The 23,036-nt window shown below is 48.5% G+C and overlaps 1 protein-coding gene across 1 annotated transcript in view; it reads left to right on the forward strand.

Moving 5' to 3' along the window:
* Positions 1–23,036, forward strand: part of Dnm3 (dynamin 3) — a 366,727-nt gene that overhangs the window by 222,925 nt on the left and 120,766 nt on the right. Inside the window, exon 16 of the mRNA XM_013015559.1 lies at positions 9,255–9,364. Within this exon, the coding sequence (XP_012871013.1) occupies positions 9,255–9,364 (110 nt within the window). The remainder of the gene's footprint in view (positions 1–9,254; positions 9,365–23,036) is intronic.

Genomic DNA, 23,036 nt, shown 5'->3' on the forward strand with positions numbered 1-23,036 from the left:
AGCCACCACCGGGCATCCAGAGCCACCCAGAGCCACCCAGAGCCATCCAGAGCCATCCAGAGCCACCCAGAGCCATCCAGAGCCACCCAGAGCCACCCAGAGCCATCCAGAGCCACCCAGAGCCACCCAGAGCCACCCAGAGCCATCCAGAGCCACCCAGAGCCACCCGGAGCCATCCAGAGCCATCCAGAGCCACCCAGAGCCACCCAGAGCCATCCAGAGCCATCCAGAGCCATCCAGAGCCACCCAGAGCCACCACCGGGCATCCAGAGCCACCCAGAGCCACCCAGAGCCACCCAGAGCCATCCAGAGCCACCCAGAGCCACCCGGGCAGCACGCCCTGCGCCTGCCACCTTCCATGCCCCTCATTCTGTATAAGCTGACAGGACTGTATCTGATTGGCCGGGACTGGTATCAGGGGCCGGAGCTAGATGAGCAAGATTAGAAAGGGAAAGAAGGTTTTGAATGGAACGCAAGCTTAGTGCCTTGACTTGTGTGATCTATAATGCCAGCCATCACACTGGGCTCCTTAGAAACTCTGTGTGGGGGCTTGCAGAACACAAGGCCTACCTAGGAGATGATCAGGAAGCAAGCTGACTTTTCCATTCAACTCAGTATACGGACTCTTTTGCAGTAATTTTTTACTTCTGCGGGTCTTGGCTAAGAGAATGTCTGCTGTCAGTGCAGGGACAGGAAAATCCATCTGGCTGCTGACCTCCTGGGGCAGGGCAGGATTGTAGACTTTCACTAATTTCTCTCTCTCTTTTTTTAATTGTCAGTTGTGGGCCTTGAACTCAGGGGCGAGGTGCTGTCCCAAGCCTCTTTGGGCTCAAAGCTAGCACTCGGCCACTTCCAGTTGTTGAGTGGTTAATTGGGGATACGAGTGTCAAGTAGGAGAAAATTGATGGAAGGGGTAACAAGTTGGACAAGAAATGTACCTTACTTATGTAACTGCGATCCCTCTGTACATCACCTGACAATAAAACAAAAGTCTCATGGGGGACTGTTCTGTCTGGGCTGGCTTTGTACTGCGATCCTCAGATCTCAGCCTCCCAAGTAGCCAGGATGACAGGCGTGAGCCACCAGCACCCGGCTAATTTCTCTTATTCTCCTACCCATCCTGGCACCTCTACATCTGAAGTATCCCTGGGGTGTTGTGTTCCTGTGTCCTGCTGGAGGTTAGAAATGGGACGCGGTGGGGGAGGGGTGACCTTGTGTTAGCAGTGGCTGCAGCTACGTCTGTGTAGACTTCTAGCTGCGCCTCGGCTCCCGCCCACAATGCATTCTCTTGTAGAGATTCCAGGTGCTTCAAGTGAAGCGCAGCCCAGGTGGGTGGCTCCCCCCATCGCCTCCCCTCGGGTTTGGGGGCAGCCCTTCTTTTATGCTAACTCAGCGCATACGTCTCTGCCTTTTGAAGATTCCTGGTTTCCCGTTTTTGCCCTTCTCGTTTTTTTCCTCTTCATGAATCAATATCAAATTTTAAAGTCCTTTCTATCCTGTGACAGGGGTTGGGGAGGCGAAGGGAACCTGCACGGGGCCAGCCTGACCACCTTGGCTTTGACCTTTCAGTGTAGCCTTTGGTTTGCTCATCATGATCAGTCTTGTGCCTTGCACAAATGCTTACATATGAATATTTCTTTAAGGATTGATATACAGATTAAGCATAAACACTTGAGGGAAAAGCTTTTGTGTTCTCATTCTCCAGCTTTAGTGCTTTTGTCAATAGGGGTAGAGAAAGGCCTCACTTTGAAGGTATTAGATGGGCCTGGAAATACAGGACAGTCCGTGCAAAGTCAACCCCACATCATTGCTCGAGAATGTGATGAGCACGGAGGCAGGCCTGTGGCATTGGGAAGGCCTGTGGCATTGGGAAGGGCTGTGTAGGGGACGCAGAGGTTGAGCTGGACCCTGGAATGTGATGAGCACAGAGGCAGGCCTGCTGCGGCGGGAAGGGCTGTGTAGAGGACGCAGAGGGTGAACCGGGCCCAGGAATGCGATGAGCACGGAGGCAGGCCTGCTGCGGCGGGAAGGGCTGTGTAGGGGACGCAGAGGTTGAGCCGGGCCCTGGAGACTTGGTGGGAGCCAGAAAGCGGGCGCAGCCTCCAGTGGGGGCTGTGCGGATGACCAGGTCTCCTCCCGCCCGGTGGAGATGCTCCATGTTGGCCCAGGCCCAGGCCAGAGGACCCCCATCCCCGACACCGGGTTTTCCTTGGGCCTAACCGGAGACGCCACTGGACAGGAGCAATTTCTTCAGCACCAGAGAGAAAGTAAGGAATAGCCAGGTGCCGGTGGCTCACGATGTCATCCTAACTACTGAGGAGGCTGAGCCCTGAGGATCGCGGTTCAAAGCCAACCCAGGCAGAAAAGTCCATGAGACTAATCTCTAATGAACCACTAGAAAACCAGAAGTGGTGCCATGGCTCAAGCGGTAGAATGCTCGCTCAGCTGAAGAGCTGAGGGACAGTGCCCAGGCCCAGAGTTCAAGACCCATGACCACTGGGCTGGGAAGGTGGCTCAGTGGTAGAGCGCTTGCCTTGCATGCATGAGGCCCTGGGTTCGATTCCTCAGCACCACATAAGCAAAAAGAAAAAAGCTGGAAGTGGCGCTGTGGCTCAAGTGGTAGAGCACTAGCCTTGAGCTGAAGAGCTGAGGGACAGCGCCCAGGCCCAGAGTTCAGGCCCCACAACTGGACCCAGAAAAAAAAAAAGACCAGGACCAACCAAAAAAAAAAAAAGTAAGGAAATATCATTGAGAAGCCAACCCGCTGGTTCACAGATGTCCTTCACCATTCAAAATGTAGTTCTGATTAAAGCAGGGGTGAAGAGCCAATGAAATGATGGGTAGTTATATTATGTGTTTCATACTTATGCAGCTCTATAGTTGTGACTTCTTAATAGCAAGAAACACCAGGTCTTAGTTTTCAACAGCATGTGGAACTAGTATTCTGGCATTGTCAATATTTTTATGAAGCTCTCTCTTTTCACCTTGGTATTTTGATTATTTCACAAGTCAGTTATCATCTCTGCATCCTAATCTAGCACCGTGTTTTCTGACTGTCTACTACCATCCAACGTTAATGAGGAAGTGGTTTCTACACTCCCCCCCGCCCCCAGCTTATGGCTGAGTAGCAAAGTCAGAGCAGCAGAGCATAAACTGGTGCAGTGATCAGCCCTCACTGGGCGATGGTGGCCTCAGATTTGCTTCTGTCCATAGGAGTTTGTCTTGGAGTTGAAAAAGCAAAGCATGCACTCATCCAGGTGACACACTTGTGTGCTTGGGAGATGAGACAGGAGTCTCACATCACAGAGAGCGAATTATGCCAGTCGGCTCATGGGACCAGCCTGGGTTGGGGTCCTGCAGGAGGCAGTGGAGGGCAGGGTGTGTGTGAGTGAGGGCCAGGCCGCCACAGAGCTGGGGGGGGGGGATGTTTGTAAACCTGGGCCAGGTGCATTCCCAGCCAGGTAGGCAGGGCAGGGCAGAGGGTCACTGAACCGGAAGGCTCAGGAAATCATGCCTGTGGCTCCAGAGATTGCTTAGTTAGGGGAGCAAGATGGAGCAATAATCAGTAGGGGAGAAATAAGAAAAGAGGCAAAGCAAGTTCCAGGCAGCTGTATGCCAAGGCGGAGGCCCAGCCCCGGGAAACACTCGGAGAATAAGACTCGCACATGGTCTAGACTGAGGACCAGGTATCTGGACTTGCTTGTGTGCAGGCCTCAAACGCGTTTCTTGACAAGGCCTTGGAGGTGCTGCCGGGGCAAGAGGAGGGTCCAGTGGACCCCTCCCCCAGGTGGTGTCCTTCCCCCCCTCCCCCAGGTGGTGTCCCCCGGCCCGCGTGAGTCGGAGGAGCTCCACCTTCAAATCTACGCAATGCATCGGACTTTCGTATCTGAGTCTATTTTTAAGGGACTCTGCTGATTTCAAAATATGGCATGGGAAGAAAACAAGAAGACAGATGCCTGAGAGCGATACTATTTTTGTACGAAGCGTCACTGAAGCCTTAGCTCGGCGGGATCATGGTTTGCAGGGATTGTAAGAGAAAGGGAAGTCGAGTGCTACACTAGGAAAAATGCTGCCAACGGAGGAATAGTTGAGAGTGACAAGAGGCTATGATCTGGAATGTTCCATGTAGAAAATGAAAACGTTTCACTTGAAAGCACCATTGGCTTTCCTGAGAAACAGAGTCCCAAGCGGCTGCAGTGGACAGCTTGAAGAGCTTGACTCTATTCCGAGAGGCAGCAGTGCTTCAAAGAGCGGGGCTGGAGTGAGGCACGTAATGAATATGTATGCTTTCCATAGCGCATGTGTCAGTCAGTCCGAGCGTGGAGGCGTGCAGTGACACATGGGCCGTGACATATTTCTGGGCCCAGATCCCTTCCTGGGATCCAGGATAATGTCTTTGCTTTCCCGCTTTCAAGGGGGAGAAAAAGAACAACTGTGGGAAAAAAAATACTCTCGAGCGTCTCATTATCATGATTCAAGGGGAAAAAGTAAACTCAGTGAGGAAAAAAGCATTGCTCAATGGCGTTGCCACTATCTTTGGTGCAGCAAGCAAATCACAGCACTGGCAAAGCATTCGTAGCTCCCGGAGGAGGAGTCGCCCACCGTGGACAACTCCATCTTTGGGTCAAGTGCTTGGTGAGCCGTCACCCAGCCACGGGGGCCTGGGCTGTCACTGCGCTACCTCAAGTAGGCGTGAGGTCAGATGCTGTGCAAGTGCACACGGGAGAGCGACACATGAGAGAGCAACACACGGGAGAGACACACACGGGAAAGACACACGGGAGAGCCACACACGGGAGATACACACGGGAGACACACACGGGAGACACACACGGGAGACACACATGGGAGACACACACGGGAGACACACGGGAGACACACACAGGAGACACACACGGGAGCCACACACGGGAGACACACGGGAGACACACATGGGAGACACGGGAGAGCCACACACGGGAGCCACACACGGGAGCCACACACGGGAGAGACACACAGGAGACACACACGGGAGACACACACGGGAGAGCCACACACAGGAGACACACGGGAGAGACACACACGGGAGACACACACGGGAGACACACGGGAGACACACGGGAGCCACACACGGGAGACACACAGGAGACACACACGGGAGACACACACAGGAGACACACACGGGAGACACACACGGGAGACACACGGGAGACACACGGGAGACACACACGGGAGACACACATGGGAGCCACATACAGGAGAGACACACAGGAGACACACGGGAGAGACACACGGGAGAGACACGGGAGACACACACGGGAGACACACACGGGAGACACACGGGAGACACACACGGGAGACACACACGGGAGACACACACGGGAGAGACACACGGGAGAGACACACGGGAGCCACACACAGGAGACACACGGGAGACACACACAGGAGAGACACACAGGAGACACATGGGAGAGACACGGGAGACACACACGGGAGACACACACTGGAGACACACGGGAGACACACGGGAGACACACACGGGAAAGACACACGGGAGACACACGGGAGAACCACACACGGGAGACACACACGGGAGACACACACGGGACACACACGGGAGACACACATGGGAGACACACACGGGAGACACACGGGAGACACACACGGGAGACACACGGGAGACACACACAGGAGAGACACACAGGAGACACACGGGAGAGACACGGGAGACACACACGGGAGACACACACGGGAGACACACGGGAGACACACACGGGAGACACACGGGAGACACACACAGGAGAGACACACAGGAGACACACGGGAGAGACATGGGAGACACACACGGGAGACACACACGGGAGACACACACGGGAGAACCACACACGGAAGACACACACGGGAGACACACGGGAGACACACAGGAGACACACATGGGAGACACACACGGGAGACACACATGGGAGCCACACACGGGAAACACACGGGAGACACACGGGAGACACACACGGGAGACACACACGGGAGACACACACGGGAGACACACACAGGAGACACACACGGGAGACACACACGGGAGACACACGGGAGACACACACGGGAGACACACACGGGAGACACACACGGGAGACACACACGGGAGACACACACAGGAGACACACACGGGAGAGCAACACGAGGATCATGGCGTGTCCCCTGAGAAGTGGCCGCCAAGCCGTGGTCGGCCTCTGACAGCCCTGCCAGTGTTCACGGGGCCTGGCTCTAACCATGCCATTTACTAGCCTGAGAAATGGTGTGAGTGCATTACACACCATACAAGAGCCGAGCAAACCGCTGAAGCAGTTTAACACGCAGCCGCATGCTTTTTGAGAATAGGGTTTGCTGGCCCACGTTTTAGCATATAAATACACGTCTGTGTGCGGCCAGGCGGGCATGGCTAATTGTTTTGTAAGGATGAGGTCTGAGGCCAGCTCAGGACAATAAGTTAATAAGCAGTGAGCTAGGTGTGGCGATCCAAGCTACAGTGTGACCCCAGGTGGCAGATCATAGTCCAGGCTGGCCCTTGGCGATGCCCTGCCTGAAAAATAAGTTGTTATGAGACGTAATCTCGCTGTCATGAGTGAGCTGAAGGAATGGACGGGAGGGTTCAGGTGAGAGTGGAGAAGGAGCGGTCGCCTAGTGCCAGAAACAGGGCCGTCGGGGGCAGTGCTGGGGCAGAAGCGGGGAGGGGGAAAGGGCCGGTGTGAGTTGAAATTCTCTAGCAACTACATCCATCAGGGCAAACCAAAAAGAGAGAAATCATGATTAAGAATACGTTATCCCAACCTTCAAGAATACTGTCATTTCACTAGACAACTAACATAAAGCATTGATGAGATGCTTCGCTTTTATTGTTTCGTACTAAATCTTCATTTAACATCCATGGACGTCTCAGGTGCCAGTCCGCCTGCTTCATGGTGCTCACTAGCTGTCTGTTCGGTGGCTCGTTTTGGAAAGCAGTTAGTAGGCTATTGAATAGAACTGACAAAGATCATTTGGCACGTTCCTGACTCAGGCTGATGTGGAGACACACTGTATTTTGGAAGCCATGGTTCTTGAATCTGTCCTGCCGCTCTGTGCCTTTTGTTTTGCTTGAGCTATTTCAGATTCAGGACTCTTTTGTTTTATTTTCCCTTTAGCAGGATGTCATTCTTTCTTCAAACCACCAAGATCTTTAGAACTGTCCATGATATATTGTTTCAGTGCTTCGAGTTGCTGCTGCTTGGTGTAATTCTGTTTGACTTAGAACTTTAATTAAACAAATCAGTCTGAATACTTTTTCTTCTTCTTTGTCAGTCTCAAAACTTGTGATTATGAAATAATTTAGCAATGTGTCCTCAAAAGCCTTTAAGAAATGACATTTAGTAAATGGGAAATGAAGAGGGCATTTTCCATGTTCATGGGTGTGTGTGTGTGTGTGTGTGTGTGTCCAGTGCTTAATATCTGACATGCACTAAACTGGATTTTTTATCTTCACTATATGCTAAAGAACGCAGCACAAAAGGGATCCTGCTTCTATAGAAAGCCAGCCAAGGTCATTGTGTTCCATCTTTACAATGAAATGCAGATTTCCCATTAAAAAGCAAATCCATCATTTCAAAAGACTGAATAGGATGGTGCATTCAAACAATCCAGCTGTTTAAATTTAGGGCATTGAAAAACATCCAATAAAAAAATGTTCCCTGGGTCTGAAGCATTTTCATTTGATTATGTATTGGATAGGTTTTCATTCAGTCTAGAGTCTGGTATTTTAGAAGGCTGCCCTAAAATAGGTGGACTTGTGTTTTAAGTGAGTTGAGCTCAACTGTGGCACTTCACTTGCTTACGTTATGCATCTTGCTCTTGAGCAAGCCTTTGCGTTTAGGAATACGTCACTGGTTTTGTACAAGGACACACTGGACACGCTTCCCCTGGCTTCCTCCACTCCCATTTGGTTTCTGTTGTTGTTTTTTCTCTTCTCGAAAGATGTTGTCTGCCAGCACAGCCATTTTGTTCTCCAAGGAGCTTCTTCCAGCTTTTCCAGTCATCTCTTCCATGCTGCCTTCTTTTTGTGGTCAAGTATGAGGCCTTCTTTACACTAGCCTGACGTGCTCTGCCATGTTTGCTGACTAAGAGTAGGAAATGGCCAGGCAGTGATGGTTCCCCACCACAGCCTGGCTCAGGAGCACAGAACAGCTCTGCTAGCCTGCAGCTGCTCAGGGGGCCGGCTGGACGTTCTAGCAACTGCTAAGCTTATCTCAAACATGCTGTATTGTGCCCACTTCCCGAGGCATTAAGAGCTGTGCATTAAAAGTTATAACTGTGACTCCTCGGGGGTCCGGTCCGACTTTTTTCCTCATCCAGAGGATTGCTATTTAACAAGCACAGTGCTAGCATGCCCTGGAGTAGGTATTTACTAGATTTCTGGCTCGCTCTTATTATGCTGGTTGTTAAGCATTTATGCATAGGATGATATTGCCTCTGAGCCACTTTCCTGGGAGCAAAGGCTTCCAGCAATTCTTTGAGTCTAATATATTTGCAACCCTCACCTTTCCAGGATACGTATTGTTCTTAAAGATTTGTTCATGCTATGCTAAAAGAGGACTTGTTCTGATTCCTATCAGTCTTATTCCAATGGATTCTTTTCCCAAGCAAGAGCTCCATGCCTTGATGGGTTTTATGAGGGGGTTCTTTCTCCGGATCTGCATTTTTGGTCTAGACCAGACGAGGGGAGCATTCCCTGTGCCCTCGCACCGTTTCTGGGGGTATTTTCACACTGGGGTCCTGGGCTCCCCACTCCCCTGCCAACACTGGCTATCAAAACTGCTTAGGCTGCAAATAAAATACAAAATGAAATCCATCTGCCATTTCTCGTTGAATTAGGACCAGAACATTTTTGTTAAATATTAACAGATGGCTAAATTCTTAATATCAAACTAACATTCAAAAACATCTAAGAGGACACACACCAGGGGAGAGGACAGAGCACCATGTGTTTTCTCCTCTCTGAGCCCTTCCCGGCCTCTCCCCCTTCCCCTCCCTCATTTTTCCAACCCACGTGTTGAGAATCACTGGAGACTTTTATCTCAGATGACTTGTATTCCTCAGTAGCTAGTATCAAAATAGTGTTTGATGGTATCAGGACAGGGTAATCAAGTGTCAAACACTCAGTGATGTGTTGTCATTGGCTTGGTCTTGAATTAATAACTTCTCTCTCCCCATTTCTCTCCCCACTCCCCACCCCCCGCCCGCAACAGGAAAAGGAAAAGAAATACATGCTTCCTTTGGACAACCTGAAAGTCCGGGATGTGGAAAAGAGTTTTATGTCTAGCAAACACATCTTTGCACTCTTTAATACAGAGCAGAGGTAAGACTATGAAGCAGACTTTCGTCTGGATGGTTTCTCCCTGAATTTCTGCATGGCTTTGTTGGCGTGTTGAGTGCTGCCAGTCCCTCGGCTTTCCCTGCACTTGTTTAACATTTTTAACTCCTGGTGTGGGGGATGCTCCTCGAGGCTGAGGTGTGGTGGGGAGCTCCTGGGCCGGCTGGTCTTACCCCTGTGCTTTCAGTGGGTACTGAACTCATGCACTGCCCATTCTTCAAGCTGCATTTTGCTGCCGTGAGGTCTTCCTCACCTTGATTATTTACATACTGCATAGTTGATGGCAATTTCAGTAATTTCCCCCTAAAACCTATGAACAATGCCCAAATTCAGTGAGTAGAATTATTCAGCTAAGGTAAAGCTGTAAAGCTTTTCAAAGGCAATACCCACACTGGCCGACCTTGGCATTTTTATTAGCTGATCATGCGGTTTAGAGATGATGTGTGTGGCTGCCATTAGAAATTAGAAAGCAGAGGTTAAGACAGGTTCTCTGACTTTTCCAAGTTCACACAACACAGACTCAGGACCCAGCGAGGAACCTGCACACGGGCTTTGTGGAGCTCTACTTTTCCTCATTTTTGTGATAGGTTCTGGTCACCCTTGGTGCTGTGGCCAGTAAAGTGAAATTTACAGATGAAATAAGAAAATGGAGAGGCAACACAGAATGGGGTAGAGAGATCTAAATGGATTACAAAATTAGGCAAGAATAACAAAGGAGATTTTCTCCAAAGAGAGATGTTCCAGGAAAAAAATCTAATTTGAATGAGTAAGTTAGTAAGAGAGTGAGTCAGTAGGTGGCAAGATCTAATTTTAACCCATATTTCCAGGCTGTGTTTCATCTTTATTTAGCAATGAATACAGTTGTTTGATTAGGTTCAGTGAGTGGCCCAGGGTCAAGCACACAGTTAATCAAAACAGCAAAAGAAGACTTCTTCCCACATTCCCAGTCAGTTGCTCAGAGTGACTCATCACGCAGAAATACTTGGAAAAGCCACAAGAACAAACCATGTGAAGAACCAAGGGGAGACAGAGGACCGACATGGTGCTTTTAGAATGTAGCTCGTGAGCAGCACTGAAGATGAGCAAGAATAAGAAGGGACCTTAGGGAGAGGGCTTGCTGTGCTCTGTCTGCAGCAAGCGGGGTGCAGTGTTCATGGCGGTGAGGAGCTCCGCAGTGGGAGCCGAGGAGCTGGAGTATTGTGAGGGGCAGGCGTGGCCCTCGGCCTGCCTGGGAGCCCGAAGACGAGAATCCTGTCTCCCTGAGGACTTCAGGCTATGAAAGGACTTGAGGCGATGTGAAAACACGCACTTTGGGAACATGTGAAGGTGTGTTTGTGGGTGTTGCCAACACAAGAAAACGCCAGACTTTCAAAAGTCTACAAGTTCTAAAACAGTACTAGTAGCGAACTCTTCCATCTCTCCTCAGAGAGCCCTGTGGGACAACAGGCCCCTGTAACTAATTAGCATTTCCCTTTGAATGCGAGTGGACTTCCTTATCTTTTTCCTTGATTTTAAAGAGGATTATTTTTAAGTGCTTTACGGTTGAATACTGTCCTAGATAGCAGTGACCAGGTGAAAAATATTCTTCACATTCCTAGTTATTATAAGACTTTCTGTATATACTTTAAGAGCTTGGACAGACGTTGAATCTTATCAGTACCTCCACCTAGAAGACTGTGTGATTTCATTTCCTTTCATCTCTGTATGTGATGAAATGCACTCGTAGGCCCTTTAGTGTTAAAACCATCCTTGATTTCCTGGCATTAAAGCTACGTCATGATAGAATGCATCTGCGGCTGAAGTGTGCCAGCATTTCATGTAGGCTTTTACATTTATGTTGTAAAGGAGATTTACCCATGAATATCTTTTTTTTTTTAATGTGTGCTGTCACTGGCTGGTTCTTTTAGCTTTGTATAGTGAGGTGAGGATGAATCTTCATTGTTCTTTGGAACATCGGTTTAAAATTCAGCTCAGCTTCTTGTCTGGTAAACATTATGGTTTTGACGTGGAGCCTTGTATTTTCTGCACAGGTACTCTACCACTTGAGCCATGACTCTAGCATTTCTTGCTTTCGTTACACTTGCTTTTTGCTCAGGACCAGTCTTGGAATGAAATCCTCCCCATTACACCTGTTGAGTAACAAGATTACATGCCCAGACTGAGTTTGGGTCTCGCTAACTGCTGGACGGGGTGTGCCTCGAACCTTGAGCCTCCTAATTTTTGTCTGTACGGACTCTTCCTTGGTGCTTCATTGTAGTCCTTTTTTTATTTTTTAGTCCCACCTTCCACTCCAGTACTAATCCCCATTACGGTTGATTAGGTAGGAACGTACCAGTCCATGAAGGATTGGACTTTGGGATGGTCCTAAACTCTAAGGTACAGTTTGCTCTCCTTGTGTGGACATTGAGACTGAAGCTTTTTGGTTCTGAGGTTGATGCCATCCCGTGGCCTAACTACAGAAGAGAGGCTTCTTCTCTGGGGAGTCAGGACTGCCTTCAGTTGGAAAGAGCAGATCTGGAATCCGGCGGGCATTTCCTGATGCGGGCCTATGGCTCAGGCCTTCCCTACAGAGTTAAACAGCTGGCCTGCGGTCCTCCTCATTAGGTGTGTGAGAACTGCTGCATGTAACGGCCCTTTCTGCGCAGAATAGGCTCTGTGGGAGTCTGGTGGCCAGATTTTTGAGCTTCCGTGGCCAGTGGCCCCGCTACTGCGATGCTTTGTTGAGTCAGTGGAAGGGTTTGGTACTCGTGGACTCACACTTAGCCTCCATGAGCGCAGGGCCAGCGCAAGGAGAGGAGCGTCCCGGGCCTCCTGGTTCACGGATGGCGTCTTCGATGTCCGGGGAATCCGAGCCGGTCCATCGCAATCCCCCCTCCACCCCCATCTCCCAGGCCCGAGCCAGGCCCTGGAGCGTGTCCCAGCGTGTCCCGGGTCTGTGCCATTTAACTTGGTGAGAAAGGCCACGTTTCCCCGGGCGGGGGAGGGGGGAGCGTGTCTGCGGCAGCGTCCAGGGCGCTGCACCAGCCGCTGGGTGCTGCGCTTAGGTTCAGAAAAGGGTGGCTCTTCTTCTCGCGGTGGGGCGCTGTGCTTTCCCGCTCGTGAGTGGAAAGGGGTTGGGATTAGCTTCTCCCTTTCTGTGCCTTTCTCGCAGTGTTTCCGTAGGAAGCCCTGCTTAGACTCAAGTTGTTTGCAGAAAGTATTTAAACGCGTGTGCTGCGCAGGAGGCGGTGCCCGGGCCTGCGCCCGTGGCGCAAGTCGGATCTGGGCTGGAAAAGGAGGTGGCCACTCTCCCGAGCACAGGCGGCGAGGCTCCTACGGGCCAGAATCTTAGTCGCTGAAAGCATGTCGTCCTCTGGACCGAGTTAAGGAACCGAGTGCAACGAGGCTTATACATGAAATAGCCAAACACCGGTCACGCTGTGTCTTTGGCCGCACCGTCAGACAGGGCGGAACACTGGGGCCCGTTTGTCCTAGGAGCGCTCCTGACTCCAGAAGGCTCTTTTGAGTCAGATAAAGTTTCAGTCCATAATCAGTCTGCGACCCGGCTGAGAACTGACTGACCTGGGTGTGTTACCTGACTTTGTGCCCACCGAGGCCACGGGGCATCCTTCCAAGGAGGCCCGTGTACGCCCCAGGCTTCGTTCTGTTGGAAAAAGAAAGGAATTATATACCATTTTTTTCTTATCTTTAAGTATTTGTCAATTGCATTTGTCAGTTTCTGAGTACAATGCATCTTGATCAGTGTCAGTCCTTCTGTCCTTCCAGCCACCTCCTTCGTAATGGCTGATGGCCATGTGGCCCCGGGAGGGCATCAGTAGTGTCTGCCTGAGCACACTACTGCACTGTGTTTAGGAAATGGAGTGGTGGACATTTTGACATCTTTGTCTTCATATTGACATCTGTTTAATTAAAACATAGTTCTGCAGTGGAGGAGTTAATGCAGTAGAACAGTGCTTGAAGGCCAGAGTTTGGTCCCCAGCAAACTACAAATGTGTGCAAAATACATACATGCATACATACATACATACATGCATTTACGTTTTTTAACAAACAAGTAAAAACGTAGTCAGGTGCTCTTCTGTGGTTCCTGGAGCTTTGTAGGCATTAGCGTCAGCAGGGGCAGGTTGGATGGTAGTTACATTGTCCTCCTCTGCCATATGGAAATGATGCAATTTATGCCATTTGTTAAAAAAAACAAAGTTGTTAATACAAGTTTTGTTAACTTAAAAAAAAAAAGAGCATTCTGAACCCAGAAACCCAGGTCCTTGGTCCCAGCAGGACCTAAATTCTGTAACATCGTCCTTTAAAAAGCAACATCTCAACAGTATAGAGATTGAATTATAAATGGCACTTTATTTTTACAATCTTATTTCTTTTGTTAAAAAATGCTTTGTACCCATAACTAGCTTCAGGATCCTAAGTCTTAATAACACATTACAGGTTTTCTGTTCTTCAGAGAACATTGATATAAGTTAAAGGAGATCCAAAAGCTAGGATTTTATGTCTCTTCTTAAATTTTTCCTTCTGTTTTTGGCTAGCATGACTTCATTTGTATGGATCAGAACAAGATTTGAGAATTTTTGCAGCTATTAATAGTGAGCTCATGATATCTCAGTGCTATTTATTTCCCTCTATAGAACTGGAATGGTAAGCCTCATCTGTCCCCTTGTTGAGGAGTTGACTAGAGTCTATCTTTAGCTACTAAAAGAACAGTTGATATCCTAAAAGTCTATAAGTCCCACATCTTGGAGCCAGAGGTCTGTCTGTGAGCTGCTGTCTTCCTTTCCTCCCCTCTCTCAGTCCAAGCACGTTTACTGTCACGTGGTTCTTAGGCTGTGTATTACAATTGTTTCCCAGGTGTTGCTACCACGTCTCCTTGCCCATTTCAGTCTCTCTCTTGTGAAATAGCATGGTTAGGAAAACGTAGGTGCGCCAGGGTGGAGGAGGGAGATTTCCCAGGAGGACTCTGCAGAGATGGATTGAGAGCCAAAAGTATCCGCCCATCTGGTTTACTTGACTCACTACACTAGGACAGAAAATCAGATGATTTGATGAGGCTAAGTCTGTAACAATTGATTTCACAGAGGAGATAAATTCTCACAAAAGACAACATGATGGCTTGGGTATAAACTGCTCGTGGCTTAAAGGAATCCAGCTTCAGCTCTGCAGTGAACAGAGAGCGTGGCATTCCCCGCGGCGCCTGCTCCCACCTGTTCTGAGGGAGAAGATAGCAAGTGCTGCCCCTCGTCTCCCTCCAAATGCCGCTGCAAAGCCGGGGTGCTCTCTCCTGCTCGCAGCACCTGTGAACTGCTATTTTTTCCTGGGGGATTTAGGCAGTGTTTCCCCAGGAAGATTGTCTGTAGTTCAGACAAAGGAATTGATACGACAGAATCTACTTAAAACGGTTCTTCCTTCCCAAGTATCCTAGCTTCTTAAGCTACACTGGACTGTTTAAGCCATTAGACGTCCCCGCAGGGATTCTGGTCAGTGTTTTGCGGTATCAGTCTTCAAGATTGTTTGGATGAAAAGGCCCAACGTGGCTGTGTGAAGTTCAAGAACAAAAAGAAATTATGTCCTTCCCGGTGAGTTTACTTTTCTTCCAGGATTTCAGAACATACTGCCTCTCTCCACCTATTTCCCAGAACACCTGTTTGCTAATAGGCAATCCCTCCATGCCGCCCTCCCCAACCCACCATTACCCTCTTCAGACAAACACTGAGGCTTGGGATTCAGTGCCTCCATTTGGGAACTGTAAAACAGCCCCAGCTGCTGTCCACTAATGATAAGGAGCAATCATTAGCTGGACACGCACTACAAAACAATTGTGACCGATTCTAAAATATGATCTTCAAGAGAGATGCTGTAGTGGTAAATTGCAAGAGAAAGTCTGGCATGTCCTTAACTCCAGCTTAAGAAAGATGGGAAGTAATGATCTGATATCTTTATGTACGAGAGCATGTAAGATTGCAGTGCTTGTTTTTGCTAAGACATTAGCTTTCCTTTCTGAAAACAAATTAGTCATTGTAACCAAAAAATCTAGATTCAGGCTGTTAGCTGTCTTATTTGTCTCTGGCTCTGGTTTTAGACGAGACAGTTACACTTGGCTGTGCAGCCTCCGTTTACCCAGTGTCGTTTTGTGACAGCAAATTCACAGGCTCAAGCCACGTGTCCAGGTCTTTCAGTCGGAAGAGCTGAGCAGCTCTTAAGAAATGACCACACAGAGTTGTAAAGATGTCCTTAGCTGGGTCTGGCCTAAAGGAAATTTCTAAACACCCAAATTTCTTTGGCAGTCTAAGAGGCCTCCCAAGAACAAAAAGCCAGCTAAAGGGCATGCTTGACTACTGGAATAATCAGGGTTTTAGGGATCACCCATAAAATACTGTGCAACCCGCATGTTGAAGGAAAGGCTGATTCCAAATAGAACAAGCAGACAAAGATTCTTCAGACCCGCAGCTGAACAAGGTGCCACGCATCGCCCCAATGCCTGCCTTGCCCTCTGCGGTGGCACTTCCTGAGCCTGAAGAAGGAAAAACTCAGATTAACACTTGGATGCAGAAGGCTGGGTGAGCACCGCTGTGCGCCCCTAATCATGCCCGCAGGAATACTAATGACAAGCTTGACTTTTGAAATGAATGATCTGGGCACTGGTGGCACACAGTAGTAATTCCAGCTGCACAGGAGGCTGAGATCTGAGGATCAAGGTTCAAGGCCAGCCTAGGCAGGAAAGTCTATGAGATTCTTATCTCCAATTAAGAAAAAGCCAGAAGTGGCGCTGTGGTGTTTCAAGTGGTAAAGTGCTTAGCCTTGAGCAAAGGGGGCCCAGGGACAGTGCCCAGGTCCTGGGTTCAAGCCCCAGGACCAGAAAAAAAAATCAGGAATTTTTGTGATTTACTATTTTGTCTGTAATATTTTTTGTTCAGTTGACTTAATAAGAAATCACCTTGCCATGCAGAATATCCTTAGTAATTGGGCTTTCTGGGAGACAATGTTATGAAAGTTTGAACTACACACCTTGTGTCCAGATTAGATTATCCTGCTTCCGTTTTCTATATTCAGAGGGAGACTATCTACTGGCGTGTGCAGTTCATTTTCATTAACACACAGAGCCTCAGCAAAGGCACCGGGCTCAGCCCGGTTTTGGTTGGAATGTTAGTCACACTCTGCAGCTAACTGCGAGCAGATGCACGGCTTCATAAAGAAAAATATTTGCCAAGTCTAACTGTAGTTGAGTTTTCCCTCTTTTCTTTTTCTGCTTTGAAACTGCCTGTCTCTTAGAATCTGTGGAAAGTATTGTTCATATAAAGGAACATTTTCAAGAATATGCAATTGCAGAATATTACTTTAACTATTTAGAAAAGTGTTTGCTTTGTGTTTAGCGTATGTGTGAAGGCACATCTCATTAAAATCCTTTAGAGGCACAAGAATGAATAGTGTGCATTTTATATAACAACATAAACTTCCTTTTACATTACAAAATAATTTTGCTGTAGAGAGCCACAAATGCTTGCACACTGGTCATTCTCTGACGGTGCCAGAAGATAGTTAAATATGCGTCTTGATGATCGCCTTGTGAAGACACAAAATTAGTTTCATTAGATATGTGTACAATGGCTCTCAGTTGTTTTGGTCTGAGGATTCCTTTCTACTATTGAAAACTGTGGAAGACCCTAAGGGGCTTTTGTTGTTGGCTTATGTAGATTATAACAGGAATCATTTGAGCTTCTTGACTTCATGTTGTTGCTTGAAATTAAGCATAGTAAGAGCATTTATGCTATAAAAATTAGCCAGTGCTATAAATCATAGCTCCCCCCCCCCAACAGACAGTCAGCTAAGCATGTATTCGCTCTCTGTAGCCATCAGCACAAGTATAGCCATTGTTAGAAATTAAAAATGAGAAATTCAGAATGTATTCATTAATTCACTTTAAAACAACAATATGGACACTATTTCATGTTAGCATAATAGTATGTTTGAATGAAGAAAAAGCTTTAAAATTGGTGAGAAGAGTGGCATTGTTTTCACAATTTTGCAAATCTCTTTAATGTGCTAATAGAAGACTGCTGGATTCCATATCTGATTCTGCTTTCCATCTGTTGCTCCATGTTTCCGTTGAAATATATGAAGAAAAGCTGCCTTGACACAAATAACGTAGTTGGAAAGTGGAAGAGGACGTTAATAAACTTTCAGATGATTGTGGGCTTTTCTTCTCGATACTTCACCAAAACGACAAGTGTTGGTTTCTTCGAGTTAGTTGCAATGTGGAACTGCATTGTCAGCAACCTCGTCGTGTGATGCGGGTCTGTCGTGCGCGCACTCGTGGTTCTGGGCTGAACTGGGGCCTTACACTTGCGAGGCGGGCACTCTCCCCATTGAACGTGGCCACGTCCCTTGGTGCTCTTGATGTTTTTATGCCCTGGACCAGCCTGGACTACAGTGGCCTAGTCAGGCTTTTCATGTAGCTAGGATGATAGACTTTCGCTGTTTGTCTGGTTATTGTTCGAGATGAGCTGACCAGTCTATGCCAGGTTGGCTTCAAGCGGCCATCTTCCAGCTGTCCACTTCACCAGAACCCAGGGCACAGCGGTGACCATCAGCGCCTGTCCTGCGAGCCCTTTAAATGCATGCTGCAATGTGATTTGATCATCTTACACATTAGTATTTGGAAAATTTTGGTTCACAGATTTATGCATTCCATCATGCTATATTTAAAAGTTGTATTTGTCAATTCCATCACCAGTTTTGCGGTTAAGCCCATGGGTGTGATAGACGCGGTTCTAGTGACTGAAAATTCTAGTATCAAACAAACACTACCTACCAACAGTATTCGTTGCTTTCTTTTGCATGATAGGGCCTCAGTGTGGAGGGAGGTGGGAGGGTTGATCTCAGTGTGGAGGGAGGTGGGAGGGTTGATCTCAGTGTGGAGGGAGGTGGGAGGGTTGGGTCAGTGTGGAGGGAGGTGGGAGGGTTGGTTCAGCGTGGAGGGAGGTGGGAGGGTTGGGTCAGCGTGGAGGGCGGTGGGAGGGTTGATCTCAGTGTCAGCGTGGAGGGCGGTGGGAGGGTTGATCTCAGTGTGGAGGGAGGTGGGAGGGTTGGGTCAGCGTGGAGGGAGGTGGGAGGGTTGGGTCAGCGTGGAGGGCGGTGGGAGGGTTGGGTCAGTGTGGAGGGAGGTGGGAGGGTTGGGTCAGCGTGGAGGGAGGTGGGAATGTTGACTTCAGGGCCTTGTGCCTGCTAAGAGGCACTCTCTACCTGAGCAACCTCCGTGCACATCATTTTGTAGTATATATGTGCTCCTGTAGGTATGTATGTACAGATGCATAGACGTATGTGTGTATGTGCTCCTGTAGGTATGTATGTACAGATGCATAGACGTATGTGTGTATGGATGCACGTATGTATTATGTATGTTTTGTGTTAGTCCTGGCATCCTGTCCTGGGGCTTGAACTCAGTACTTTGGAGCTGTCTCTGAGCTTCTTTGCTCAAAACTGGCATCTACCACCGGAGCCACAGCTCGACTTCTGGCTTTTCTGGTGCTTAACTGGAAATAAGAGTCTCGCAGACTTTCTTGCCTTGGCTGGCTTTGAACTGCGATCCTCAGATCTCAGTCTCCTAAGGCTGCACTCATTTTGCTTATTTTTAAGATAATATCTGCCCCAACTCAACCTTTAGAAACTATAGATGGTCTTCTGTTGGTCTTTCAAGCCAAGCAGAATCCCACAAGGAAGCAGCAAGTCTGGCTACTGGTCTGCTGGGAAAGAACCTTGCTGGAGAGGCCCACTTCACCTGAGACAGAGGCTTCTGAGCATCTCTGGTTCTGTGACATCGGGTACCCATTCAGTCCATGGCATATATTAATACCTAAAATGTGCTGATGCATTTTATAAATAATACTGAATCCATTCATCTACATATCGGAGATTTTAATTTGTAGCTTTGGTACTGTTTTTCATCAGGATATCCCTAAGCATTTTTTCCTAAAGCGACTAAATGCCGTGAGGAATCTGTGACAGTCAGTGAGCTCTGTGCCCTTCCCTCCATGACGTCTGCATCAAAGGGCAAATGTCGCCACACTGCTTGCCTGACAAACCAGGACGCTCAGACATTCTTCTACCCTTTGACTCTCTCAGTAGCATGTATGCTTGCAGATAAGCATTCATACATGAAGATCTCCAAGAATGAGTTAGTATCGACATTGTACAACTGGAATCAAAGTAAGTGCAGCCATTGGTTATATTTGTTCATTTTTAGGACAAAAGTACAATTCTGCAGGAAAAACCTTAGGTTTCAGGGTAGTAACTAAACCTTTAATTAGACAAGTTACTCTGTTGTCAGAAAGTGACAGAAATTTCTTTGCACTGAGTGAGTGAGTGTGTGAGTGTGTGTGTGTGTGTGTGGTACATTGGTGCTGGAGCTTGAACTCAGGGCCTGGGCACTGTCTTTTAGCTTTTACACTCAAGGCTAGTGCTCTGCCACTTGAGCCACAGTGCCACTTCTGGCTTTTGGGAGGTAATCGGAAATAAGAGTCTCATTGACTTTTCTGCCTGGGCTGGCTTCAGTCTACGATCCTCAGATCTCAGCCTCCTGAGCAGCGAGGATGACAGGCGTAGCCACCAGCACTTGGCATGTGCTCTTTACCCAGCAGGCACCTGGCGATGTTGATTGTGCAGTGATGCATTAGCCTTCTTTCCAGTTGCAGTGTGCACTGCCATAGGCAATATGCTGCCTTGGCCAGGCCCATGGAGGCTTCTGGGGCTCTGCAAGGCTCTAGCAAACAACTGCTGGCTCTCCAGGAACAGATGCATTTCCATTTAAATACTTGATTGCTTTGAACAGTATTCAGATGGGCTTCAAAACAATTCTGTCATTTAATGGGCATTACAGTGCTCTTCAGTTGTACAGGACCATAGCTAAACTAACAATCACTGTAAATCTCAGGGAAAGATAATTACCTTTCATGCTGTTTTTGTTTTATGGTTACGGTTTAGTTCTGTTTCTTTGTGTTAGATTTCTTGCTCCTTCTGGGAGTCAGAACATTTTGGAACATGTCAGTGTTACCTTCTCCAACATCTTTAGATACAACTATTTGGCTCAAGATTCAGAAGGGAAATCTCTACATCTTCCCTTTTAAGCCAGTGAGCCATCTTTACGCAAAAGAGACATGCAATACAAATAAGCTTTGTTTTATCTTATAAAATTCTAAAGTAATATATCTTTACGTAAACATTTAAAGTGTAGAAAAAGTTTATGGTTGTAGTGCAAAAGAAGACAAAAATATGTTCTCCTTTCTGTGTCTCTGCACAAGAAGATAATGATTTATAACCTCATGGCAATGAGTCACAAAGATTATAGCAATTATAAGTGAAAATAGCTGTTAACAGCATATTAGAAATACAGAGAAGCCAAGCCTTGATCTTCCTGCAAATGTACTTAGCTGCTTTAGAAAAATCCTAGAAAATGTGAGCGTCCATAGCTGGCCTCTCCTTGGAGGCCCGAGTGATGAAATCATCCCGTGGCTTATAGCTTCTGAAAACACCCCTCCACATTCCCGCAAGCGTGGAAGGGGCGAGTGTGGCCGGGCCTGCTCCACATTCCCACAAGCATGGAAGGGTCGTGGCCGGGCCTGACCCACATTCCCGCAAGCGTGGAAGGGGCGAGTGACCGCGTGGCCGGGCCTGCTTCACATTCCCGCAAGCGTGGAAGGGTTGTGGCCGGGCCTGCCCCACATTCCCGCAAGCATGGAAGGGGCGAGTGACTGCGTGGCCGGGCCTGCTTCACATTCCTGCAAGCGTGGAAGGGTCGTGGCTGGGCCTGCCCCACATTCCCACAAGCGTGGAAGGGGCGAGTGTGGCCGGGCCTGCCCCACATTCCCGCAAGCGTGGAAGGGTTGTGGCCGGGCCTGCCCCACATTCCCGCAAGCGTGGAAGGGTCGTGGCCGGGCCTGCCCCACATTCCCACAAGCGTGGAAGGGGCGAGTGACCGCGTGGCCGGGCCTGCTTCACATTCCCGCAAGCGTGGAAGGGTCGTGGCCGGGCCTGCTTCACATTCCCGCAAGCGTGGAAGGGTCGTGGCCGGGCCTGCCCCACATTCCCGCAAGCGTGGAAGGGGTGAGTGTGGCCGGGCCTGCCCCACATTCCCACAAGCGTGGAAGGGGCGCGTGGCCGGGCCTACGCGCATGGGGCAGCAGCCTCAGGTAGTTGCTTCATGACATTTTCATCCATGACACAGTGTGCATCGGTCAAATTCACACCTCGCCCGCACCCTCTCTGTGACTTTGACCTTGAGGTTCTTACAAGGGTCATGGAGACTCCAGGAAGCTTCTTGAGAAGCCCGTGGGTTAGCATGCACTGTCATAAAGCGGCAGTTGGCCAATACCTAGCGATGACGTGATGTGCCACGTCAACTCCAGGAGCATTGTCCTCCACGCCGGGCTGCTTATTGCGTAAGTTGGTCTGTTTTTGTTTCTCTTAGTTTTGAAGAACTATGAATTGTTGATGACTAAATTGTGTGTTCACATCTCTCCCCCTCTGGGCATCTTAGAGCCATGGTTAAGATGGCCGTCTGGAAGTCACAGCCACTTCAGGACAAGCCGATAATAGTAGTCAAAATCTATTCCTTCAACCCCCACCATTTGATTCCCCTCCCTGAAATCAGAAACCAAAGCACTGACGGCCCTTACACAGCATTTGTTTTCTCTCTTTAACTACTCTCCTCCTGGGGTAAGGACGTAGAGGAAGGAGGTGCTCAGAGTTGAGAGAAGAAGATACTGGGGTGTGCTGATGTCTGAGATGTGTGTGTAGAGATTCATGTTACCCTCACCACGAGGACAGAGGCGGTCCTGCTCTCCAACTCTGTTCAGAGAGGAAAGGGACAGGGGTCATGAGTCCAGTAAAAGAGTCACTCTGGCACTGAGTATCATATATGGACCTCCCCTTCTTTTCCCTCCCCTCCCTTCCCCTCTCCTCCCCTTCCCTTCCCTTTCCTTCCCTTCTCTCCTCTCCTCTCCCCTTCCCTTCTCTCCCCTTCTCTCTTCTCTCCTTTCTCCCGCCCTCCCTTCCTTCTTTCCTTCCTTTTCTTCTTTCCTCCTTTTCTCCCCACTTTCTCTTTCCTCCTCCTCTCCCTCTTTCCCTCCCTTCATTCCTCTCTCCTTCCTACTCTGAGAAATACTATGAGGAGGAAATATTGAGTTCCTATTCATTGGGTGGTTAATAGCCAGAAACTATCAATTTACAAGAGTAGTTACAGAACAAGAACATGTACACTCATCATTTGTTACTAAAATTATTTTCATCATTAGTTGTTTTCAACACAATATAATTTTCTTCTATCAGGAAAATAGTTTAATTTTGTTGCCATGGTAACATTTCTGCCCCTGAAATGAAGAGGCGGCTTCTGGTCTTTTGGTTTTCTCGTTCTAAAACACCTTTCCCTGTTAACTTTGGTCAGCTTTTAGAACTACTTTTTTTTCTTTTACATGGCTTAATTGGTCTAAAACTCTTTGAAAGTAACGACTAGTTTCAGCTCAAGGAAATCCAAGTAGTGCTTTTCAGCCAGAAAAATCTGAGAAAGCAAATGGCTGGGTGGCGCGTCTCCTTGGAGAGCAAATGGCTGGGTGGCGCGTCTCCTTGGAGAGCAAATGGCTGGGTGGCGCGTCTCCTTGGA

Source organism: Dipodomys ordii, unplaced genomic scaffold (assembly GCF_000151885.1).
Source record: "Dipodomys ordii isolate 6190 unplaced genomic scaffold, Dord_2.0 Scaffold27, whole genome shotgun sequence".
Classification (NCBI taxonomy): Eukaryota; Metazoa; Chordata; class Mammalia; order Rodentia; family Heteromyidae; genus Dipodomys; species Dipodomys ordii.